The 27,801-nt window shown below is 40.5% G+C and overlaps 1 protein-coding gene across 2 annotated transcripts in view; it reads right to left on the reverse strand.

Moving 5' to 3' along the window:
* The window catches only part of EPHA3 (EPH receptor A3), a 305,625-nt gene that overhangs the window by 191,766 nt on the left and 86,058 nt on the right, over window positions 1-27,801 (reverse strand). For both annotated transcript variants that reach the window (XM_073305634.1, XM_073305645.1), the window contains exon 3: window positions 13,230-13,890. In XM_073305634.1, coding sequence (XP_073161735.1) covers window positions 13,230-13,890 — 661 coding nt within the window. The remainder of the gene's footprint in view (window positions 1-13,229; window positions 13,891-27,801) is intronic.

A 27,801-nucleotide genomic window follows, 5' to 3' on the forward strand; every position in this document is an offset into this window, starting at 1 on the left:
AACACATGGTACAAGGTCAGCGCTCACACATGGAATCTCACTACACCATAAATTGTTTGGAAATGTGAGTAATTCACCTAGGCATTCAAGCACTCCTCCCTACCTTAAACCCAGACGCATACCTGCATTCACAGACAACACTACTAGCATGACATATGTAAACACACTAGGGGACACCTGGTCAAGCTTGTTACAAGCAAAAGGTACATCCTTCCTCACGCAAACTGAGAAAGAAATTCTGTCAGTCCAAGCCATGCACATCAACAGAAAACTGAATGCAATGGCAGATTGGCTCAACAGCAGAATCATGGACCAGAGGAGCTGTGGCTCTATCAGAGGGAGTTTGATCACATAGTCCAGACTTTTAGGAGAACAACTTGGAATCTCTTTGTATACAGTTCCAATTCCAAAATGAATAATTTCTATGCCAGGAGGAGAGATTGTTGTGCCAGGAAAATCGACACTTTCTCCCAGGTATGGCCAAAGGCTCTCTCCTTTTCCCATACCAACATACATTATCCAACAGGCTATAATGTTTTAGCTGCACTGCACTGGCCTAGATGTCCTGGTTTTCAGACCTCATGGAGATTTCTGCAGTCCACTTTGGATCTAGAAAAGGAGTACTTGTGGCACCTTAGAGACTAACCAATTTATTTGAGCATAAGCTTTCGTGAGCTACAGCTCACTTCATCGGCTCATGAAAGCTTATGCTCAAATAAATTGGTTAGTCTCTAAGGTGCCACAAGTACTCCTTTTCTTTTTGCTAATACAGACTAACACGGCTGTTACTCTGGAACTTTGGATCTACTATCTCATGGCCATCCGGGCTACTGCAACCTGGCATCTCTGAAACTGACTGCCTGGTTACAGAGAGCTCAGTTTAACTAAACAAGGATATACTGATGACAGGATTTCAACCCTAAATTTCCACTGATTCTCGGTATACAATAATATGTAGAAGATTTGATTATTGGTGCACCTGAAGAGGATACGCAGCAAGATCAGCTTTGGTCAAATTACTCCTAGAATTCTTACAAACACGTCTCTTCTATGGGACTACAGTACCACACATACAGAACTCAAGAGTCAGTTATGTTCTGAATTCTGGCAGGGGTCATTCTCCCTTATCCCAAAATCCTCACATCCAAAAAAAATCCTCAAAGCTACCGGCCTAATGAGATCTCTTCCTATTTAGTGTAACTTCCTGGGATCTTTCCCTAGTATTGAATGCACTCTCGGGTACGCCTTTCAAACCCCTGTCCGAAGTGTGTCTATATTTCCTGAAAAAAAATCACTTTTTTTTAGGGGCCATAACATCCCCATGACCACATGAAGGGTCTCAGAGTTGGGAGTCCTCTCTCATCTCCCTCTACACTTTATTTTCCACAATGACAGGGTGATACTAGGAACACACCCTTCATTCATCCCTGAGATAAATTAATTCTTCCAACACTCCCAGAAGATTTTGCTCTGCTACTTTTGCCCACATCCAGCCTACTCTCCCAAAAAAAGAGCATGGCACACCTTAGACACCCAGAGAGCAATTACAATCTACATCAAGGGAACAAAACCCTTCAGAAAAACACTCCACTTGGTTCACTCTAACATACCACACGGTTAGGAGACAGAAAACTTCCAGGTCCTCCACAGCAAGATCTATTAGTTGGGAAATTTGTGACACACAGAAAGCCCAGGGGAAAACTCCTTCATTCAAGATTGAAGCCCATCCTATGGGGGCAATGGCTGCTTCATTGGCCAACAGGTCCAATACACCATGTGAACAAGTGTCCAGGGCATCTCTGCATACATTCACCAAATTCTACAAGTTTGATATATTTAAGTTGAGTGAAACAAACCACAGCTCTCTCTCAGTTCATGGGATTGCAGGATACTGCTACAAAAATCCCATCCACCTTGTGGACCCACCCCCTACAGTGAGAATGAGAAAATTTGTCTTACTCACCTGAAGATCTCATTTTGGTAGGAGGATTGGTCCATAAATTCATCCAACTGCATATTTTACATCTTCTTCTTACTGGAGGTTAATTTTCAACAGTGTTGCAATGTCTCTCCCCCCACCCTTTTAGGGAGAGCTGATGGAAAACAGGGTTCTTACATTTAATCAATGTCCTTTGGGTTCATCTCAATTGATATGCAAGTTTTTTCCCTTAGGATACACAGTTCTTCTTAGTAGTAGCAGACATGTGTGAACAACTTAGAATTAGGCAATGTTATCTGTTATTGTTAATATGTGTTGAAAGAGTATTTTATTCAGATATGACAGTTATTAGCTTTGAGACTCTCTGGAGGGGTTCCTCATGTGGAAAAGTTATCTGGAGAGTCATCCCAGCCAATCAAAAACATCTGACTCTGCCTCGTAAAGTAGGGGAGACTGAAGAACTGATCACTACTGAATTTGTGGACTCATTCCTCTACCATAATGAATTTTTTTCAGGTGAATGAGACAAAGTTTCTCTATGTCTATTTCCTTTTTCCATTTTACTCCATCAGCCTCAAGCAGGGAGACTCAGCAGCCTGCTCCTTCGTCCTTCTTACCCTTAGAGCACGAGGGAAGGGATCCTCTATTGCTAATTAAATGTTAATGACAAGTGTAATTATCTTACTCTATTCCTCCTGTTCCCCCTAACCTGTAAATGCTCATGCAAGGTTTTGGACTAACAACCTCACAACCAAATCTCACCTGAAGTCAATAGCATTTTGGTTACAGGTCTGAGGTCTTCATTTGATTCATGGAGCAGACAGAGCATCTGCAGTGGCAGTTTAAGATTTCCCAAAACTTCCTCCTGCTAATATGTCTCCCATCCGACTTCACAGTCTTATTTTCTTTCCAGTATGAAAACTAGATTTAGAGATGGAATGGCTATTTCTCTCTCATTTTCTTCACGGATACACCTAGAGTTCTCCTCAAGTGGCAGTCTCAGAGCCCTGAAGTTGCTTTTATTTTTCATATAAGTCTTCCAGAAACTGAACCTGGAAATTCCTAAAACAGATTTGAAGAACTGCTTGTTAAAATAATTGCTTATACCTGTCAGCTCATTATTATGATCATGTTACAGAAAAAGGGCTCCAACAGCAGGATTTTATATCCTGTAGACTTTCCGAGAATTCCAGTGGTTTCACAACCTGAAAGAGAACTTTTTAACAGCTGGAGATACCTCCATTTAATTGGTCCTACCTCACATTCCAACATTTGCTTGCATTTCTTTGTACAGTAATCATTAATACATTATTCAGTTCAGTATTAAAGCATATAAGTAATCTTTAGTTTGTAACCAAGTGTACATTATTTTTAAAAAATACATCTCTACACACCCAGATAAAAACATTTTCCCCCTTCAGGGAAGAATAAGCTTTGTTATAAAAGAACATGTAGAAAATAACTCTGAGGCGCCAATTTAGAAAAAAGCTTCTAAATGTGTATGGGTAATTTTACATGTACTAACAGATGCACATGCAGATTGCAAAGAATGCCTGCAGAGAGAGGATCTGCATGTTAAAATCAGATCAAATCCTTAAATTCTATGTTTGCAAATGATTGTATGCAGAGAACGGTGCAAGTACATTGTACATAATTTCTGCTGTATTGCACTTCATCCATCATTTTAATTCGATGACTGCTGTTAATTCACATATCTGCAAACAGATGACCGTTTCATAGTATCTTAATTGCTTTATCAGTGGTTATATTCTGTGAATAGAGTAATCAAGTGATGCAGAAGTGTTCTCATTTTTCTTAAAGTATGAGATGTAAAACTGTTGTCTTGCACACTCATACCATATATCTTCATGATATGTTATTAGAAAAAATATGGCTTCAGAGAGCAAAGAAAAATATGGCATTTCTCTTTGAGATTGAGAGCTGGACACTTGTGGTTTATCTTTTCTATCATTCTCTTCCCAACAGAGAGTTGTGAGAAATCAAGGGGGGCGTGGGGAGCGGGGGACGGGGACAGAGAGACAGAGCATGCCCAAAACTGCAAGTAGTTCCATATGGGCTGATGCCTGTAGCCTATACAGAGTTCATTAATGGATGAGCTATACTCATGTTTAACTTTATTTTATTCACATGCTTAACTTTAATAGAATTTAAGCATGTGCCTGAAATCAATGGGACTTAAGTGGATACTTAAATGCTTTGCTGGACAGAGATGGACCAATGAATGTAGGCCATAATGTAATCCCTCCCTAATGCAGTAAGTCTATTTGCGAGCTTTGAAGCATTATTTTGTGAAACAGTAATATGTTTGTACTAACAGCAGGTTGGACAGGGATATGATGTATATAATTTTTTTTAAATATTTTTTTTGGTTAGCTTATAATGTTACTACCGATCCACTATGTGCCATCGTACATCATTGTCAAAATTTCAACAAAGAAAAAAAATCATTCCAGCAAGAGTAACACATGATACATTCAATAAGCAGTACACTTGACCAGAAACACAAAGGTTGGAAATACCAATGGCAAGGAAAACTGAGTTATTTCAACCATATCGTTAAGCAGAATTGTCCCATCTCATTTATGCTGTTATTCAGGGTTGGCATATTGTCAGCCTTTACCATGTTTTTTTCTTCCCTTGTTGAAAATGAATCTTCCTTTCAAAGAGCAGCTGTTCTAAATTATCACATCAAATTTTAACCTTACAGTAGACAAGAGTTGAACCTACAGATACATGATAGTGACACATTTTGCCCCTATGACGCTGGAAGTATTTGTACTTGTTTGTGTCTAAGCTTCATTTGTGTTTAAACACAAGACCTGAGTGTGGGTTTTTTTCCCCTTGACATACCAGGTATACTGATTTACATGGCATATAATGTTGATAAGCACTCAGTGCAGAAACTACAAACAGTGAATTCCTAATCACTCTGACTCCTCTAACAAGTGTGTTAAGACTAAATCATTCTGGATCAAGATTATGCCATTACGGACCAAATACTGTTCAATGCAATTTCAAAGCCAAGGAAAGTGAACCATTATGGATAAAATTTTGATTATCCAATTTGTAATGCAGAGTAACAATCAATTCTGCAATTTTGCTTGCAGTCATAAACGTTCAATAAAGTCTGATATCAATTACTGGTTATTTAGATGTCTGCCAACAGCCTGTTTTGACAACATCCTGTACTTCAAGCTGAGGAGAAGCAGTCATATATATGATTCTCAACTACTCATACTCATCTTTCAAGATGGTTCTTACTTTAAGAGCATTTTCCTCAAATGTTACCAAACTTACACTTCTCATTACAATTGCTCTCTATTAAAGTCTAGTACCAGCTGTCAGTTGTAATGCAAACCCCTATTAGCCTTTATAAGTTCCTCTCCGGAACTAATAAGGGATTGTCAAATAACTCTAAACACAGGCACAAGTGGTGAAGAAACTGCTGGGTGGGAAGCAGGAGAAGGGGACTGCAAAGTGTTCAATGAATTCAAACTGACACTACAATCTTTGTGTAACTATTAACGAAATCTTACACCTGAGTACCCAAAAGCTAGTGCAAGGTAGAAAGCAAGGGGGGAAAAGTCCCTCAAAACCAAAAAAAAAAACCCAACAACACTGAAAAAAAAAATCTTGTGAGAGCCAACAAGGAAGCAAAACCATTAAAATGAAAAAGGCTGAGGAAATGCCAGCAAGGTCCCTTATGAGCCCTTATCATACATAGCTGAAAAACATTTGCAGCAAAAACCCAAAAGCAGATGCTTTGAGGATATCTTGTACAGTATCAAAATCAGAAACAAACTGCAGGTTCACAAATAGGAACCAAATGGTCCTCAGATACCCCTTAATTTTCAAGCAGGGGCTGGGATGTTCTAATTTGTGTGCCTTCTCTTGCTTAAAACGTTTCATTACTAGAGATGCATGTTACAGAGTGAACAGTGGCAGTTCACAGACATAGAAAATCACCTTCTGTGACAAACATAAATTTGAGTTATATAAATGTACAGTACAATTTTCCTATTTTAAGTTGCACTAGGTGCACTTCTTAAAATATTGCCTTTTCTGTGCATGCACAATTGTGTTTCCCGCTAGCTTGAAGTGCACTCTGAAAATCCAGCCCTGAGTATCAGAATTACAAAATATATAGACACTGCCCTTTTACACATCATTTTGGAGGGAAATATTAGAATTTAAAAATGTTCTAAGATAAGATTATGATTTGGTCTGTTAGTACCAAAAATGATTATGTAAATAAAAGTAAATAAGCACAGAATCTTTATAGACATTTTTATCACAGCTGGCAGCAAATTTGTTCTGCATTATTGAAAGGCATCATCTCAAGTAAATATACATGACTGGAACTATTCCATACTATTGACTAGAGCTAGTTATATAATACTGATTCAGTGAATTTTTCAATTTTTTTTTTTAATGAGAGAATTTTCTATTTTAGTTTTGCCCATCTACAGAACTGGTCTGATAATGTGACTAATATGTTTGCAAATTACATATTAAATTCACTTTGCAATATTTGTAAATAAGTTACCTGATTTTTTAATTATTCATCTAGCTCTGCTTATGACATTCAAATCAGAGAGGATATGATTACCATCGACTTTCAGGGAGAAGAGTTAGGCCAGTGCTGAGCACTTAGGAAAATCCTGCCTAGAGTTCTGTTCATGAACTTTTAGGATCTGAACTGAATGAGAACAGTGCATATTTCATAGTTATAAGTAATGCATACATTGTAATTTATAGTTATCTCTACGTAATGTAATTTTAGATAGATAGCAAAAAAGCTTAGCAATCCTCCTTTAAAAAATTTGGTTTTGGTGTTAAAAACAAACAACTTTTTCAAACTTAAAATGAATAACATTTCAAATTCCGGTTTCCTAATAAATGTTTATAGTGTAGGACCAGTGCTTGATTTTGTGGCTTTTCCAGATTTCTGTAAAGACACCATATAAATGCCAACTTTTGTTGTTACTGTTGCCACTATGTGATTGTGCAGTCCTAGTGTAACAACCTTTTAGTTTTTAATTAAGTATAATATGATCTTGTAGATAGGTGCATAACCGTAATTAGTAGTCTAACTTAGTGTCCCTGATTGCATCTGCAATCTGTCAGATAGTTAGCCATTTCATGGGGAAACTACTGATCTTGGCAGCATATAGATCAATAAACCTTGCTCAGAAACACACTACATGTCCCGTCTCCTGTGTGCTCCCACCACATTAAATAACTCCTAATTGCTCCTTTCCCTCCCTTCATTCAAAAATGTTTGTTGAAAGCAGGAATACAATTATTGGTAGATGAAAACTTATAATTAAGTATGCTGAGATCAAAATTGTTATTTATATTTAAACATCTCTCTCTTCAATTCCTTTTTAATTCCTCACAGTGTATGAATATCATTTTTCATAACTATACCTCAGAAATACAGTATTCATTCCTCTGAAAGAGTTCAACAAAAATGAGATTGTTCAGATTTATATAGGTAGGTTTGGCATTCTTTTCATATTTCCATGAATTGAGAGATATAAATCTAGTTTGAGACATTGCACCATAGAGCTTAAGTGTTTGAATAATTTAGTGTTGGTAGAGAAATTGAGAAAGCATTTCTGTGATAATCATGTATGTTACACATAATTTACCTTCCCCCACAACTTCCCAGTAACATTTTTCTCCTTTTACTTAAGTGGATTGTTCAGTTGAGTAAGAACTATTTGCATGAGGAAGGTTTACTGGATTCAGTCCTTCAAAGGTTTTTTTGTATTTTGTTATATAACATTTGTCTGTCGGTTGTAGCTGAAGTTTTAAACTTTATCACACAGGAAATTGACAAGACAAAAAATAAAAACCATTTCATAAATGCCTTTATACAACCTCTCAACAATTTGAATTTTGACAATGCAAAGCAAAACATTACAGTAAATCAGGATTACTCAAAAGTAGAAATCCACCATCTAAATTTTAAATTTAGGTTTATAATGCTAGCATGTAGAGGAACATGCACTTGTGTGCTTAGAGAGCCACTCTCCTCTGGCTTGTCAATTTATTTTTGTTCTACCATTTGGAAACACAATGTGTGTTGTGCTCTGAAGTGTCACTTGTTGAAAAAGTACTCAAGTGAATGTAAGTTCATTTTTACTCCCAAATGGGGACACAATTTCCCATTGTATGTTTGCAAAGTTCCCTTGGGAGACTTCCAGATTATTACATAGGTAGTTGTCAGGCTAATTTTTCTAATATTTTACCTAAATTTCCTTTTTAATTGTTTTTCATCTCATTCTTCCTAGTTATAAACCCTTGCACCTTTTGCAATTTACTTCATCTCCCTCCTTCATTTCTGGAAGAGTATAAACTTAGCATGGACCCCCGCACACACCCCAGAGTATTAATTAGTCATGCTATACACATTTTTATTATCCTCATTCATTTTTGTCCTTCTTTGGAGAGCATCCAGTTTATCTCAATCTTTCTAGTTATGAGGTACCCATAACTGATCACAATATACCAGATGAAGATTCTCCAGAGTCATATAAATGTCCACTGTATTACTGGAGAAGGACTATTTCTGTATTCTCTATCATTCTGTAGAAAAGATTCCAACTGGAGAAGACACCATCTTGGCTCTTACCAATGGAAAGGAACTGATTGATAATATGATATTTGGAACCAGTGACGCAGGGCTTAGTAGATTCACAGATTGAAGCAGCAGTGCAAAGTGTTTAATTGCAGGCAGGGCTGCCTCCAGGCACCAGCTTTCCAAGCAGGTGCTTGGGGCGGCATTCAGAATTGGGTGGCAGCCCGTGTCCCGCGGCGGCAATTTGGCAGCGACTGCTAGAGCCGCCCCTGATTGCAGGAGACCAAAATTAGAGAAACAGAATACTTTTGTGAGTAATTGTTGATAAGTGGACATATTAAAGTCCAGCCATGTAAAAGGCAGATAGGAAATCCTAAAAGATATGATAATTAAGACACAACTAAAAATTCCTCCATGTCACCAAGAAAAAAACAGAAAATGTATTTGAATAATTGGGAAGTGAGTCAAAGTTTATAAAAACAGACATTCACCTAGCTAGGTATTTATATGGCAACTATCACCATAGGATAGAGTGCCTTCATAAAAAATAGGTAAACCATTAGTTAAAGATATACATATGGTCAATATGCAGGATAGAGAATTACCAAATGAATTTGCTGTACCACTGACAACTACTTTCGAAGTGTCATGGACAACTGAAGGTAAAATTAAAAAAAAAATAAGTACAGCTTGATTAGATGATGACTAAGTGTGGAGAAATGAGAACAGTCTACAAATATTTAAAAGGTGCCAACACCAAAAAAAGGAAAGGAGTTATAAAGCATACTGGAAAGGGGCATGACGAGGAGAATGGAGGACGAAACTAAGAAAGAGAAATATCAAGATGACTAGCAGGAAGAGTTTTCTAACAGAGAGTTCTATTAGTGTGTGAAATAATATCACAAGGGGAAGTGGTGGAAGCCACCCATCACTTGGGACATTTAAATGCAACATATAAGCAAAATTACAATAGAGAACAGTCCTTTATTGGTAGGGGACGGACTAGGAGACATAACATCTAATTTCTAAGATATCCATAATGGTCTCTTGGGAAACTTGTGCACAAGTTTCCCATAGTTCTTCATTCTAAAGAATTAAAAATTAAATGTCACTGCTTTGGAAGAACGGAGCTAGGTCATGTAATCCTTTCACACATCCATCTTCCACGTCCAGGGACTGACACCGGAAGTTCAAATCTGATTTACGGCTGAATTGGAACAAGTCAGGTGAAAATCCAGTTCTAAGCAAACATCAGAAAACTACCACAGAGTCCAACATAAAATTGGTAGTCTTTATTCAACCGAAGCCTAATTCTGTCATTGGGAAAGAGTGCTATAAGTCAAGTCCCCTAACACACTGGCAAAGTTATGTGAAGAGAATTAAACCCAAACACATATTGCTGTCCACCTTTATAACAAGCATCTCACTCAGTAAGAGGCTTCAGTAATGTTTATAGCATTCCAAGGCTCTAATCCTGCAAAGACTTACACACGGGTGTACTTTACATACCAAGTAATTTCACTGACTTTAACTGGGACTAACCACAGTGCCCCAATTCAAATGTGGGTGTAGGTCCTTTGCAGGATAAGAGCCTAAATCTGAACAGTTACCCTGAAATGGATTAAATAAGCCAAATTCCTCAACTGGACTAACTGTACATTTTCTAAAAGTGACTTTCCCTCACACATATTTGAACAAAGGTGGCTACAAGAAAGAACAAAGAAAATATGAATAAGAACAACATTTTGCTTTCCTGAAGTAAAATAAAGCCCTGATTATGCAATTGATAGCATGTAGGCAGACAGTTAGCCCACATGAAGCCCCCTAATCAATAGGGGTTTGCACTGGAGCAGCCGTAGGCTCACACACTGTCAAATGCAAGATTGGGGCCAAAAACTAAGTCAGTCAATTTGTCTGATCTTGACTTAACAACATGGAAACAAACATGAAGCAATACTTTCAAATCACATTTGTAACAGCTAAGTCCAGAGCCTGTGCCCCGAAAACTTACTCATTTCCTTGGCATGCAGTAGAAGCAAGGCTGTCTTTAAAATGTACGTGAAAAACGGTGTGTGTGCTGCTTATTTGAGGGCAAGATTGGGCCACAACATTTTTGCCAATATGAAGAGAAGTTATGCATGATGATTTCAAAACCAACCTTACGGACTCATCAGACCTCATTAGAGTACCTAATTTCATTACTAGTGACAATATTCTTCTAATGCAAGCTGACTGTGTATTTGAAAATCTGTTATGAAATCCTTATAAGAGCCAGTATTAGAGCAGAGATAGAATACAATAAAAATTGCTGGTGTGAAAGCAAATCAGAACTTCATATAGTGTTTCCACACAGGCTCAACTGGCAAAATCCCTTACATAATTAAATGTTTTTAAAGCACTCTGAAGATAAGCAGTGCTATATTATTGCTTTTCCCTCTTCAGATTATATTAAATTAATTTCAAGTAGGGGAACTATATTATTTCCAATTCCCCATTCATTCAAGCCTAGGTCTGTAACCCCATTTTGTGTCTACTCCAAACACCACAATCCTGAATCTCTAGTTCTCTTGCTGACAAGCAAAAAAAGGGCAGAAGCAGCCAAACTGAGCCAAAGTGGTCAGTTAAAAAGTATGTGAAAAATTGAACTCCATTCCATGCTTTCCAATTCCTGCTGCGGTACTGACGTCAACAGCGGTGAGGGGTTGGATTACCAACTGCTTTGAGAGTGCCACTTAAATCACACCAGGGTGAAAATATTTGACAAATATGAGTCTCGATAAAAGTTGTCAGGGCAGCAGGACATTACATGCAAAGCCAGAACAAACCAGAATGTCCCGTCACTTTTGTGAATGGTCTAATCATACAAAGCCCATTTGATGAACATATGCAGTTGAAGCCAAAAGAACAGGACAGAAGAACCTGATGCCAAGAAATGTTTGCAGTGTTAGTGTCGGCTTTTGTGTTTTAAATTCACCGTCAAAATCTGCCCAAAAAAGCAGACGCATAACCTTTGCTGACTTCAGTAGGAACAGCACATGCTTCATCTGAGAACAGAATCTGATCACAAGGGGAAAAAATATCTTTTTTTTTACTGAATACTTCATCATTCGTTCAGTTTTTTTTTTCCTGATACTTTCTGGAGTGACTGTCTTTTCATGCCCCTGTGTGACTAATTCTAAACCAAGGGCTTTTCATCATTTACAGAGACAAGGACTCTAATGTTATAGCAAGAGTATATATGGTGGTTAGAGTAATACCAATGTTTTCCCCAAACTTTTCAGGAATTTAAAATGTGGCTATAGAAGGCCCAGAGATCATGGGTGCCCGAACAATAAAACTCCAGCTCCTATTGATGTCAGGGTCTAATAGAAGAATCTAATTTGTGGGTTTTTTTAAATTTGTCTATTGGTAATTAAAGGAAAAAATAATAAAAACTTCAGCTCCTTAAGCCACCCTTTCCAAGGAAACAACACACAATGTACACTTGGTCCCTGCGGTCTCCCATCCTCCTCTCTCACATTCTGTGGGAAAGCTATTTTCGTTAGAATGGGACTCAGAATTGCATAGCTTTGGTTGCGGAATCGGAGACGGGTGCTCCCAGCTCCCACGATTTCTCCTACACATATAAAGACTGTTGGATGGCCTATGTAAAAGGAGTCTACCAGTCTCGAGGCAGTTCAAGGTAATGGTCTAAACAACAACTTATTGCGCTAGCTGTTTGCTGGGATAATTGTAATACCCTTTTTTCTAAGAGCACATTTCAAGAAGAATCATTATAACTGGCACTTTTGTTGGCACGAAGAGGCTAAGGATTTAACAGAAAAACTTTTTCATAATGAAAATGAATTACAAAATGGCATTTCCCACAAAATGGAAATTCTGAGTTTTGACCATCTCGAGTCTGTAGCGACCAGTCAAATTACTGACCAAGGCACCAAGAGACTAAAAGAAAGAACCAAGTATCTTTGAGTAAAATGCAAAACATAAAATCATAATTTCATTGAGACAGCTGAGCAAAAGTTGAAAGAAATTTGCAAATGAATCTACATTCAAATGCTTCAGTAACTTGGCTTTAACCAATCTCAAGCCCCAGTGTGTTCCATTTCTAGGAGTTTTCACTTAACCAAGGTTCACTGACTTACACGTTTTTAGAAAATGCTTTTGAGTCAAATGTTTGAGGATTCATGGAACTGTAACTTAGAATCTGCAAACATTAGTATTCACTTTGCAAGCATTTGCACACACAACCAATTTGGAACTAGAATCAATTCCATGTGTTTTCCAGGACCGGTCACAACTAACCAACACAACTCACATATCAAATACTAAACACAGAGGACTGCAAGCAATCAAGCCAGAATTAAAAAAATGCAAATACTTTGACACAACATATACATTTTAAGAAATTGTAATGGGCTGATAGAAAGTCTGTGAGAGGGAAGCAAGGCTAGATTTACTGAATTCAGTATTAGCTGTGTATTATTTACTCAACCCTAATAAATACACATGGTTAAATAACATTATTTACACAAATTAAACAAGAACTACTTTAATGAGCAATTTTGTGATCTAATAAATCTCTCATTAGCTTCTAAAAAATTAACATAAGCCAATATATGGAACATAGACAGATGGTGAAACCCTTGTTAATAACTGAACGGTGAACATGCAGTGCATTGTTACCTTGGCATTCATAGCCTCTTTCTTCATAGCCGGCATTACACAAACACTTTCCTATGGGCACTAGCCATTCGCCTTCTGTACTGCAATACATCTTGGGTGGGTCTTCCTCCTTTGAGTGATTGACACAAGAACCTTGCACCTCCACCAAGGACTGAGAGTCCATAGGTACTGTATCTGGAAACATGGCCAGGTTTTTTATAGTGAAAGGGCACTTCTTGAAGTACACTCTCACTGATACTAAGGCAACACATGCACCCACATCTTGAAAAGCCAGGTAGAAACCTTTCCTGCTGACAGGTCCCACCTCACGAACTTCTGTATTGAGCTTGAGAATTCGATCCCCAAGATCCATTTGAGTGAAGCTCTCATCAGCTGCAATAGTGTCAATCTTTGTAAACTGATGTTCTCTGAACTTGACCAAATGGTCATCATCAGACTCCATATAATATAGATTGAAGGTCTCTTTGCAAGTGCCCAGAACCAGAGGAATGCTATTACAGTCCCTCAAGGTAAACTTGAGCTCCACGTAGATTTTCTGAGCTGAGTTGCGTGGAATCCAGTTTGTTCTCAGCCAGTTGTTCTGACTGTGATCCATAACATTGCATACCTGGTAAGTTCTGATTGGTGTATAATGTTCATCAACTCCACTAATCTCTTCCCACTGAAATAAAAGAAAGAAATGTATTAAGTATACTGATTATGTCAACAGCAATAGTAATTGCATTTAGAGCTTCACATAATGATCAAACAACAAAATGAAGGGTCTGATTCCACTTTAGAAAATGGCCCTGCTTTACCCAGACATTTGATGGGAAAACCTTGTCAAACGCACACTTCTTGTTCCCATGAATACATTAAGCATACGTAGCAGTTACCATTAAGTAGTCAACATTTATCAAGTTACCACAAAGTTTTCAAGAAAATTGATAGTTATTTCCCTATACTTAGAAGTGGCAACTGTTAAATGCTGACTTTTTAAATGAGAGACACAAGGTGAGTGAGGTAAAAAAAATATTGGACCAACTTCTGTTGGTGAGAGAGAGAAGCTTTCAAGCTACACAGGCCTCTTCTTCAGGTCTGGGAAAGGTAATGTGAGTGTCACCGCTAAACACAACGTGGAAGAGATCGCTAAGGAGTTAGTACACATTGCAAGAGACCATTCAAGGTGAAGTCAGCAATTAACACCTCTGCAGTCATAGGATAAAGGAGGGTTAGTGGGCTCCAGATTGCTCTAAGGAGACATAAAAACAGCGTCTTGACTGAGTCCATGATTTTTAGTGTCTAGCAAAGAGATGAATTTAAGCTCCCCGGCTCATCTTTTAAAGGTGTTGTGGAGGTTTCCTTTGGGGACAAGGACTGAGAGGTCAGATATGGAGTGATTGTTTTATGAGAAGTGTTTGCCCACTGGTGTTTTTGTCTTTTATAATTTTTCTGTGTGAGTTCATTCAAGAGTATAGTGATGGACTGCCTTCATCCACACAGTTGTTATTGGGGCATTTGATGCACCAGATGTTAAATGGTAACCAGTGATGTCTTTTTTTTAAGGCTGATCATTGTGTATATCCTCATACTCTAAACAGTTGAAAGAGTCCCTTACAAGGTTTAAACAGACATCTCAAGAGAAATTCATGGTCTGTCATTGGCCGCTGTTGGAATTCAGTTAGTTCATAATGAAATTTTAGGACTTTAACAGTTTCTTTAGATGCCTCTCACTAAAAAGCAACCTACTTCAGAGATTTCTGTTCATTTCACTTGGTCTCATGACCCAGTCCACTTTAGCTTTGCAACCACAATTATTTAAAAAAAACAAACAAACATTAGCTTACCTTTCATAGCATCCTGATTACTCAGGTCCTCCCAGTGCTAGACAGGATTTTACACCACACTCATCACAATGGTATTTTACAAATATGGTCCCATCTTACAAATATTTTTGGATATTTTATCTAGCAAATTTATATATTTTTCCCATTTGCAAAATAGTCATGAACCAGTCCCAATGTCTGCCCTCATCATGTTAAACACAAATATTTGCAGGTTACTTTACAGAGCAAAAAAACCACCCGGGGAGTGCTCACTTTAAGTATTCTCCATTAGGCCAGGTCTCCACTACAAACTTACATCAGTAGAATTACGTCGCTCGGGGGTGTGAGAAATCCATCCCTCTGAGCGACACAGTGATACTGGCCTAACCCCTGGTGTAGACATCGCTATGTCAATGGGAGGGTTTATCCCGTCGACAAAGCTGTTGCTTCTCTTGGAGTGGATTAGCTCTCTCATCGATGGAGTAGTACCTTCACTGGACCACTGCAGTGGTGCAGCTGCACAGGGCAGGTCTCCCGCTGCAGCATTTTAAGTGTAGACCTGCCCTAAGTCACTCAGCATGTGTGACTGGACTCTTCAATACCCCAGTATTTTTTCTGCTCCCTGAATGGATGACTATAGCAACTTTTTAAATGAACAAAAGCAAGCGGTGAGCAGCTCTTATTGGTATATTAATACTGTTTGCAAATGACTAAGAACACTGCATTCCACCAAAACATTAAGCAAACAAGAATTTGGACATGCAAATGTTCACAAGTATTGAATAATAAGGAGTATAAACAGGACTGAACTTTGAAGATATTTGTTTGAATTCTTCAGCATTGCTAACCAACTTTTTGTTTCAATACAGGACAAGCTCTAGGACATCAACACCAACATCAGGCTGCTGCCATGCAGCATGCACTTTACGCATTATTACAGTCACCATGGACAGGTTCTTGATTGCTAGCAATTTCAGAATATCCATCAACCGAAGAATGGAGCCTGACTTATGTGAAAGACTCAGAGGAGTGAAGTTGTGGAATAGCCTTCCAAGGGAAGCAGTGGGGGCAAAAGACCTATCTGGCTTCAAGATTAAACTCGATAAGTTTATGGAGGAGATGGTATGATGGGATAACATGATTTTGGCAATTAATTGATCTTTAACTATTCATGGTAAATAGGCCCAATGACCTGTGATGGGATGTTAGATGGGCTGGAATCTGAGTTAGTACAGAGAATTCTTTCCTGGCTATCTGGCTGGTGAATCTTGCCCACATGCTCAGGGTTCAGCTGAATGCCATATTTGGGGTCGGGAAGGAATTTTCCTCCAGGGCAGATTGGAAGAGGCCCTGGGGGTTTTTCGCCTTCCTCTGTAGCATGGGGCACGGGTCACTTGCTGGAGGATTCTCTGCACCTTGAAGTCTTTAAACCATGATTTTAGGACTTCAATAGCTCAGACATAGGTGAGAGGTTTATTGCAGGAGTGGGTGGGTGAGATTCTGTGGCCTGCATTGTGCAGGAGGTCAGACTAGATGATCATAATGGTCCCTTCTGACCTTAATATCTATGAGTGTATGAGACTAACATTTTAAAATGAAAACAAAACAGAAAACCGACAGACAAAATACACCCAACCTTGAGACTTATAAATTACCTGTTACAACTCCCAAACCTATTCTTATAGTTTTAAAGGGGACTACATGTACACACGGGAATACAACCAGTGATGAGCTGGAGCCGGTTCGCACCGGTTCACGCAAACCAGTTGTTAAATTTTGAAGCAGTTTTAGAACCGGTTGTTAACTCGCTTCCCTGCATGGGGCGCTGAGGCTTTGATGGGCTCTGGCCAGGAAGTGATGCAATTCCTCCTCCGGCCGCCGGGGGCGCTGCACTACGGGAGCCATGTAGGCTGCCGCCTGGCCCTGGGCACAAGCCCTGTTGCTGCTGCTGCTCCCCTGGCCCTGGGGCTCCCAATGCTGCCTGGTGGGTCCCCGGCTGCTCTGCTGGGCCTGGGCTGCGTCCTGCTGCTCTCCCCGTGAACACCCACCACTCTGCCTGCAGCCAGCCCCCGTCTCCAGCCAACCCCTGCTGCATGCACCCCCTGCCCTGCCCGCAGCCACCCCTGTCTCCAGCCACCCCCACACCCTCTGCCCTGCCCGCACCAGCCCCTGCCGCACCCCCTGCCCTGCCCGCAGCCAGCCCGTCTCCAGCCAGCCCTGCACCCCCCTGCCCTGCCTGCAGCCAGCCCCTACCTCCAGCCAGCCCCACATCCCCTTGCCTCCAGCCAACCCCGCACCCTCCTGTCTCCAGCCAGCTCCGCACCCCATGCCCTGCCTGTAGCCAGCTCCGCACCCCCTGCCTCCAGCTAGCCCTGCCCCACACTCCTGTCTAAAGCTGGCCCCACATCCACTGGTGCCCTGCAGTTCCCAGGGCAGTAACCCTGCACACCTGCTTCAATGAGGGGGGCAGGGAGCAGCTGGGACCCACACATGTGCACACCCTAGGGTGACCAGTCAGCAAGTGTAAAAAATCAGGACGGGGGTGGGGGGTAATCGGAGCCTATATAAGAAAAAGACCCCAAAATCGGGACTGTCCCTATAACATCAGGACATCTGGTCACCCTAACACACCCCCAGGGAGTGGCGGGGACCCACACATGTGAAACAGAGCTCATTTCTAGTTCAGGCCCATCTTTTTAAAAAAGAACTTTAGGCAGGGTTAACATACATCCATATTTTCCCAGACAGGTCAGGCTTTTTGGTTCTTAAATCGCCGTGCAGGAGGGGAAATACGGACATATGGTAACCCTGTTGGTACAAAAAATACATACTGGGGCACATCCCTTAAATCAGAACTTTTTATAGGGAACCGGTTGTTAAGATTTTGGCAGCTCATCACTGAATACAACTGTTGTCATACTGAAGTCTGGCTGTTTTTAGCTGTTACAGAAATTCACCTCACATATCACTGTCACTCTTAGAGATACACACAACACATTCAAAAATGCAAACCCTATGTCATGCCAGCAATCTGATGTAATATAACTGGGGAATACTCAGTCCTAAAAAAGAGCTCCTGCATGGTACAAATTTTGGAATGTGTGAAGTAGATGGAAGTAAATATTTTCAGAGGGACCACTACTATTCTTCAGGACAGATCGTATTTTTTTTCCAAAGAAGTGCCTTCCTCAGTGCACCCACATCAGTGCTGCCTTTAAGTTTTGATTCTGATCAGAATTCGTCTGATACAGCATCTGCCATCCAATGATCTCAACGTATTCCATGGTAAACATTAACTCACTAAGCTTCACAAATAGGGTTGCCAGGCATATGGTTTTCGAGTGAGGGTGGGGGAGAGCAAGTGATGTAGGGAGGGGGATGTAGTGAGGGGGTGGGGCTTTGGAGAAGGGGGGGGGGCAGGTGTTCCGTTTTGTGCTATTAGAAGGTTGGCAACCCTACTTACAAAACCCTTGTGAGACAGGGAAGTATTATCAACACTTTACAGATGGCAAAACAGTCCCAGAAGGGTCTATTGACCTTTCAGAAGTCACATAGAAAGTCAGTGGCCTAGTCAGGAATAAAAACCAGCAATTGTTAATCCCAGCTTCCAGTTCCATTAAGCACATTCCAGGGCTTCTAAGGGCCTGTCTACATGAGAACATGGCATGGGTTTAATTTAAGATATAAGACACTATTAAACCAAACTAAAAGTGTCCACATAGAGGTTTGCACTGGATTAACTATATCAGTTTAAAAGCAGCTTTAAATTAAACCAGTGCAACTTACGTATATGGACAAACACTAAAAGGAAAAAACTATTTATATGTTACTCATCAACTCTTGCACTTTAACTATGAAATGTAGGGTTTTCAGAACAAAGGTCAATTATTGAAATTTCTCAAGATTAAATTAGATAGGATGATAAATAACAGTTACTAACCTCTATAGTAACTGGAGTTCTTCGTGATGTGTGGTCCCTATCTATATTCTTCTCTGGCATTGTCATGCACTCCACACGCCTGAGACAGGGTAATTTTTGCTAGCAACATCCATTGGTCCTCTACTACACTCTTCCTCTCCTTATGCTCTGGACCAAGGGCATAAGGAGCAGTGCAGAGCAACTATCTTTCCATTTCCTTCTCTGCCACGAATCATGAGTGAAGGATTGAGACAGAGGAGAAGGAGTGCAGGAGGTGGAATACAGGTAGGGAGAACACATCTCAAAGAACTCTAGTTACTGTACAAGATAAGTAACTTCTTTTTCTTCTTCAAGTGATGGTTCCTGTGTATATTCCACTATGGGTAACTGACAAGCAGTACCTACTACATAGGAGGGTGTGATGCACTATGTGGCTGTGAGGTGGATCGCAGCTCTCATGAGTCCAGTCAAAAAAAATTTCTTGACAGGAGGCTGGGAAGGAGGAGTGTTGTGTTTGTTTCTCTGCACCTCTGCCACTTTTGTGGCAGTTCATATCCCCTTTGGTGGTAGAAGGCTTGTGGTACTTGTGAGGCTGCCTATGACACTTCTTCTGTGTCTCCATATATATCCCCAAGGAGCAGAGGGTCACCCCTTGAGTCTTTAATTCAGTCTTTTCATTAAATAAGCTATTTCCATCAAATCCTCCACAGGGGATTGAACTTCCCTGGGGAAGCCTGAGGAATAAAGTCAGGATTTGCCGAGCATAAGAATGCAATCACCATTGATCCTGAGGCTGTCATCCCCTATAGGGATGTTCTAGCCACCAATTTACCCTCCTTGATAAGGGCTTGAAATTGTTCTCTATCCTCCGAAGTCAACTTGCCTCTGAATTCTGAAATCTTACAGCAGTTCACAAAATCATACTTTTACAGCAAGGCCTGGTAATTGCCTATTTGATGTAAATACCTTCCTTCTGAGGCGGTCCAAATTTTTGGCCTCTTCATCTGAGATGGTGGACCTTGGGAAATGTTGTCCACCCCTTTCAGTGGCATCTTGAACCACCAAAAAAAGTGTGGGGCAGGATGAGTGAACAAAAACTCTGCTCCCCTGGCTGTATCAATTCAGGATATTGCATGGACAGCTCCCACGATGATCATTAAGACCAGTGAGGAGGCTCCAGCATTGGGTAAAGTGGTCCCAAAGAGATAGGTTACCAACAGTCCAAAGGGGGTACCCCATCTTCTAAAGTCAAGGTAGGTCCCAGGAGATTATGGCTCCCCTACCTGGACTCCCATCTCTGAGTGGAGATGATACTAGTCCCTCCCAATGTCAGATTCACCCAAAGAGGAAAATGTAGGTTCCATTTGTAATGGTGGTGCCATCAGGACCATTGTGATGCAGAAATGCCAGGACTGGCAGAAGCGGGATTGACTTCTGTCATAGTGTTCGTGGATCGATGGTGTCAGCATCTTCCTTGTAAGGACCAGATCTGATAGGAGGGGAGATTCTGGATCCTGACGGATGACATTTATCCCCACTCAGAGAAAGAGAGAGAGAGAGAGAGTGTGTGAGACTGCGAGCAGAAGCATGCCAGCCCTTGGAAGCTGATGTCTGCTTCTGCAAGCATGATGCTGCATGTGGTTCTTGGTGCTTGCACTTTGTCACTACTGATAGTTGTCCTGGCCTTGGCTCATGTCTCTCTGTGCTCAGTTTCAAAGGTTCCACTCCTGTCAATGGTGCCAATATAGAGGCACTCAATTTTTGAAGTCTGCAGATCAGTATAGTGACCCTTATGGACTCTTGATCCCCCCAGAACTGGGTACAGAGACACTTTGACTTGGAAGGTGCTGGTGAAGAAGTTCTCCACTTAGAGGTGGATCTGGAGGGGGATTTCTCTTTAGGATTTTGAGAGGGCTTTCTACCCTTATGGTGAGCCTGGGAGACAGAGTCTCTGGCTCTACCCTTGCTTACCCCTGTATCAGAAGTGGTAGTGCTCGTGGCTCACTCCTCAATACCTCTGTCCAGTGTACGGGGGGTGGGAGGGAGGTCTGCCCAGCCCAGATCAGACTGGGGCCTCAGGGCACTCTCCCTGAGATGTCCACTAAGTCTGAACTCCTGTGCTTGCCAGGTTCGGCTGGGAAAAGAGCAGGAGATACTACAGTTAGTGGACGTATGAGCTTCTCTGGGGCGGTATAGGCAGCTCTAATGGTTGTTGCTAAAACAGGAAGGACCATGGGCAGGAGATTCAGCTTTTGAAGCAAGAATCCTGAACATAACCGGTGTCCCGTACCAGGGAGTGTGCAGAGGAGAGGAAGCTTGGAAGGAGGGGTTCCCAAAACCTTTAGCTAAACTAACTACTAAAAACTAAGAACTAACAACCAATATTTATATTTACAATATTTACGGATTAGAAGTTGAAGGACCAGTCTGTGGACACTGGAGGGTTCCATCTCAGACCACTACCTGGTAGAGGTAGAAAGGAACTGGAGAGGCAGGCAGTCAGCACCACCTCTGATACCCTCAGTCTGGAGCACAAGGAGAGGAAGGGCACAGGTGGAGACCAATGGACATTGTTAGCAAAAGTCTTCTGGACTCAGGTGCATGGAGAGCATAAATAGCCACAGTGGAATTCACACAGGGACCAGCACTTTCAAAACAACAGGTATTTTATCTGGAAATTTAAAGTAATTCACAATGATTTACAACTGATTTATTTACCATTGTCTGCATCAATATATACATTAATATACTTACACTTCCTATGGTAGATACAAACAAAAATAGGAACTCTATTTGCAGAATTAGAATTGCTCAATAGAAGAAGAATTTTATTGCAGTAATTTCATTGCAGTTTCCCGAACTCTAACCCAACAACTTTCTAAGTTGCCAAATTTACACAAGCACTTGAATGTAGACATATTAATTATATGAAAAAGCAAATAGCACCATCTTCTCCACATAGACAACTGCAAAAAGCAATTATCACTTCATTAATTTGTAATGAAGACCAAATTGCATGAAATGATTGCAGATTGCCATTTCAGTCCAATTGCTCCAACAGGAAAGCTCCAGATACTGAGGCATTTCTGAATAAAGAGCCCAATCCTGCTTCTGTTGAAGTTAACAGAACGTTTGCCATTGACTTCAATAGATACATGATTGGGCACAAACAAGCAGCGTTATGAGCCCTAAATTACACTCTTCATGCAAGAGACAAGGTGGGTGAGGTAATATCTTTTATTGGTCCAACACCTGTTGGCGAAAGGGACACACTTTTGAGCTCCATAGAACTCTTCAGTTCCGTGCAACTCTGAGTCTTGTCTCTTTCACCAACAGAAGCTGGTCCAACAAAAGGTATTACCCCACCCACTTTGTCTGACTTATATCCTGGGACCAAAATGGCTACAACAACTCTTCATTCAATATATTTTTCCAAAAAACGTAGCGGCCAACCTCACATGATAAAACTCATGCATCAGCGCCCCCCCCCCCCCCAAAACATAAGAGTATTGTAGTGGGGCAGTTACCCCGGTCCTGGAAAACAAGGTTAAAGGCTGATTGGGGAGGCAGCCACAGCTGTGGCTGCACCCAATCAGGCCACACCTGGCCCTGTTATAAGGGCTCAGGGAGGAGCTGTGTCAGTCTCCAGCCCTGGAGGGAGAAGGGCCTAGCTGCCTGGGAGCACAGGGTACCGGAAGCAGAACAATACTGGGAAAGGGCAAGAGGAGCTGGGGAGCTCCAGCCTGGCAACTCCCCAGGCTGAGGCCTTGGTAATGGCCTAGGGAGGTACTGGGGCTGCAGGGAAAGGCAGCGGACCCCCTTACCAGTGATGAGCGGCCATTACAGACTGCAGTTTGCCCCAGAGAAAGGGGGCTAGAGGATGATTGGCAGTAGCCACTGAGGTAAGGTGGCTATAGAAGGTTGGGGGTTCCCCTGGGAAGGGAGACCCAGAGTGTGGGAGTACTGCTGGGGCAGAACCCTGAGGTAAAGGGCACCGGGGTCCAGGAGGGACATGGGGGCCTGAGGCAGGTGAGACACTGGCCAGCAGAGGGCGCTCCGAGAGCTGGAATTGAGCTAATTCCCTAGGCAACCAGCAGGAGGCGCCACACCAGTGAATCTGTGATCTGCTACAAGTATCTTAAAATAATTATAGATTTTAATAATAATAATTTGGAGTTCTTTTTATTTGCATTCTGACTTTTGCACCTTTAAGGTTCACATATTCAACTTTATCTCTGGTTTCAGAGTAGCAGCCGTGTTAGTCTGTATCCGCAAAAAGAAAAGGAGTACTTGTGGCACCTTAGAGACTAACACATTTATTTGAGCATAAGCCATCCGATGAAGTGAGCTGTAGTTCATGAAAGCTTATGCTCAAATCAACTTTATCTCTGCAACCATGAGGGCTGGAAACTTTCATTTTAAGAAAAAATAAATAATGAAGAATAAGATTCTGGTATATTCACATGATTCCAGCTTTGAGCAAAAAAACATGAGATTCAAAATACAATTACATAAGTTAGCAATATTGAATAAATGAGACAGCTGTTCTCAGTACTAATTTTACTCAAATGAAGAATAGCACAGCCACATTTGCTATGACATCTAATCCTATGAAGGCATATATGCATAATTTATAGGGGCCTTTTTGATCAATCATATCCTACGGGACTTCTCATGCACAAGATTGCTCTGAACATGGCTAATCCCAAGGCCCCATGTTGTTTGACTGTTGCTAAGTGCTACATTCATGCCCTACTTCATACCATCAGAAAAGTGAACAAGTGAGCTCTCTTTAACGTAAAGGTCACTGAGATATAAACCATCACCCTCCCTCCAGAACTGCAGTTGTAGTACTCCCTTTATGATGTACTTGAGCTCTGTTGGTATAGAAACAGATCAGATAATGCTCAAATAAATCTAGGTCTCCTAAAATGCAGCACCTTTTGTTGGCAACAGCAAATGTACTTCTATTTTTTATTGTATGTTAACAGATAAAATAAATAGTTACCTGAACCTTTAATAACAGTAAATGGATACTTTAGCTTGGTAGGGAGAGGTAAATGCCACTGGAATATTTTCTGATTACAGATCTTGTTAGAGGCTAAGTATCAAAGGAGAAAAAATCAAACATCCTATTTCAGGGCATCATTACACAGTCAATGTAACTTTACATGTAACGATTTACAGACTGAAATCATATTAGGAGACAGAAAGCTTAGTAAAGGGAGAGAAAAAATAGACAAATAAACATGAGATAAAGTTGCTTTCAGCTGAGGTTTGAAAATACAGCATAAAAAGTGTAGAGATACAAGAGGGCTGTTCCAGATAACAGGAACTGCAGTGGGGAAGACAGTCACTTTAGTAGTGAGATTTTGAAAAGGGCCAGCAATAAAGCGGAGAGAAGGTTAGAAAGACAAAATGAAAAAAAAAAAGTATGGAAGTCTTTTCAAATAAAAGGACATTTTTGAACTGGACCCAGAAATGCCAGTAAATGCAGAGCCCAGGGGAGTTATTTGAGAACTGCAGTGATGAGATCACAGTTCTTTCTGTATGTGAAGTAGAGGGCAGCATTCTGACTATGCATGAGCCTGGACAGCTGGGACCTCAAGAGGTCACAGAGAAGGAAAATGCAATAGCCAATATGAGAGAGGACAATGGCATAGATGAGGATCTAGGCAGAAGTGGCAGTAAAGCAGTGGCATAGATAGAAAATGACATGGCAGAAGCATGACATGAGGAAGAAGAAAATTTCAGGTTCAAGGCAGATAGTTATAGACTGAGACAACCAGGAAGTCTGAGTTCAGGAAAAAACAGGAGACAGAGCTATGCTTGAGGAGAGCTTTGAACATGTTTTGTTGAAAGAAGGAGAGAGCCACACATTTACCTCATCAGTGTAATCAGGAAAGGTGGATGCAGAGAAGAAATTAAAATATGTCAAGAGATGTTTACAAGTATCATCAGCATAAAGAGGCCAAATGACAGGAACTTATCAACCGCATAGAAAGGCCACTCAAACTTTGGCCTCTTCCCAGCTGTCCAAAATGAGCTATTTTTGAAGTGTTCCCGTCTGAAGTTATATACTTCTCAGATGATTCCAACCTAACACCCTCGCCCAGTTATCCTACTGCCTTCGGACTGGATCACTTCTTGCCTCCTTCCCTCAAGATGATTATTCTAATGCTATTAGCATACATAGCACTGTACAGAACAAACAAGAAAGGTCCCCTTGCCTCAAAGACTGACAGTCCAACCCAGAAAAAATATGATACATTGGAAACTGTTTAGGCATGAAACTTGATGGACACACTCAACCCTGACATTTCTTTGATCCTTTCATTCACTCTTTGAATGAAAATTGAAGAAAATTCCTCATCTCAATATAAGCTGCCACCATCTCCACTGTTACATTAAACCCCTATTCTGCAATCTCACAATAAGGGTCCATTCTGAGTCAAAGAAGCAAGGTGGACAGAGAGATTATGTAGCAGTACATAGTTTCATGGCAGAACTGAAAGAGAGCTGTGGAATTGTGAGTAGGCAATTTTCTTTTAAGACAGAGGTTAGGAAAGGACCTAGAGGGGGACAACCGAGTAGAAAAGGAATGAACTGCCATTATTTACTTGTAGAATGTCCAGGCTGTGGTGGCAGTTGGGTGGAGAGGATGAGGAAGGGACTTAGTTGGGACATTGGCAAGGCAAGTGAATAGAATTTTGTATTTATATAATGTACCCAACAGTGACAGATGAGACCAAAAACTTAATTCTGGTCTTAGTTATACCAGTGTACAATCCAGAGCAACTTCATTCTCCTCAATGGAGTTACCATGCATTTACACTGGTGTAACTCAGGAGAGAATCCGGTCCACTCTGCATTACTTCTAGAATCTGTCCTGGTTGGTTTCAGATCATAGCACTGTTTGCAATACTCTGCTATTGCATCACCATTACCGTAAGTGAGCAACAGCCCACTGAACAATCTGACTGAGATTTTCAAAGGCACCTAAGGGACCTGGCAGCCTAATTCCCATTGAAATTCAATAGGACTCAGGGGTTTAACTCCTTTAGGTTTCTTTGACAGTCTCAGGCAATAGGTTGAGCAATATATTTTTACAAGTTTAGTTTTTATTATTTGTTACAAATGTGATATTTGATGTGATTTGACAAGCAAACTGTTCACGATTACTTTCAACTATTCCCCATGTTTAGACTACTGTTTTTTGTAATGGTTGGCAGTTAAAAGATATATAAACGAACACATCTGACACACAGCACTGTACCCTCCTAGAAAACATTGCTGAGAAAAAAAATCAAAGAGGAAACAACCCACTGGAAGATACTGGAGGCACATGAAGATTGTTTCGTGTCCTAACAAGCCCCAGACATGTTGGACAGAAGGGGAAAATCACCACTTAATTCCAAATAAAAAATAAATTTTGTCTGATATTCTTGTTGTCAGCCTAATTGACTTGTGCCATCTGTGAGCTCCTCACACAGGCAATAGCAGGACCACCACCACCGAGCTCCTAACAGAGGCAACAGAATTTGATAATGTTCAAAATTGTCATAACTCTCAGTTTAATGGTTTTCTCCAGCGTACTCAGTAAAATTTTGCAGCAAAGAAGGAAAAACATCTTTAGAACATATGTCTGGGAGATGGACATATACACATTTTTATACTATTTTTTTTTCAACCTTCTGCTATTTATTAAACGAATTTCTGTTCTAAACAATATAATCACTGCAGCGGGAATCTCAGATTTCAGATAGTCTGTATATGAACATTAACATTTTACTAACTGAATACAAAGGGACTGATAATGTTCTTTGCTTGGTTGCTAAGCACTTGCACTAACACAAGGTAAACAAAAAAGAAGAGAACGTATTAACACAGAGCTCAGTTTCGGTGCCTACTACTACAGGATTAGTGTAGGCAATGGGTGGGGTTTATTTATTTATTTTTTTCTAATTACTGTATAATCCAGTTCTGGCTAACATTTTAAACTTAAGTGCCTAAAGTTCGGTATCTAGGACCACATTTCAGCATCTAAGTGGCCTAATATTCAGAAGTCCTGAGCATCCTTGGAGTAATTCAGTTCCTAGAGGTAGAGAGTGCCTGTCACCAATAATGGACAACAAGCACGTAATTCATAATATTTTGTATTATATTAGACCTGGTTGGAAAATGGGTATACTTCTTGGTAGAAAATTTTGATTCTTTGTCAAGAAAACGAAGACTGGATTTCAACGAAAAAGCTGGACTAGAACACTCAATATTATCATCGGAAAGCAGATTGTTTGTGTGAAAAAATTGTTTAGTCAAAAAATTAATATTCCATCAAAAACTGTTTGAATGGCAATTTTTTACCAGTTCTATATTATACCCTCAACAAGTAGTTGATAGAAATTAATTTGTCACTAATTGATAGCGAGTCCATTGAATTTCACTGCTTTTTGAGTATAAAGAAATTCAGTCAACCAGTATTTTCTTAACCAAAGCTTAATTCTATCGAGATCCTCCCCGAAGTGTGGGAGTAAACAAAATATTTCATAGAGTGAAAGCTGAGCATTACATAATCATTAGAGCTATAGCGAGCCCTTTGCCAGTTATCTATTAATCCTCAATCTCACATAAGCCCTTACACAATTTGGTGTAAACCTGAAACTAACCTAAGGCCCTTAATCTTACTCCCCAAGAGAGCTGTGCCATTAACTTTAATAGTAACAGGAAGAGACCTCTTTCTGCTATGAAGCTTCCAAATCAAAGAAATGAAAACAAGAATATTGATAAATAGCACAGCAAAATAAATAAACAAACCTCCTACTCACCAAACAATGGTCATTACAGTCAT

This window comes from Lepidochelys kempii, chromosome 1 (assembly GCF_965140265.1).
Source record: "Lepidochelys kempii isolate rLepKem1 chromosome 1, rLepKem1.hap2, whole genome shotgun sequence".
Lineage (NCBI taxonomy): Eukaryota > Metazoa > Chordata > Testudines > Cheloniidae > Lepidochelys > Lepidochelys kempii.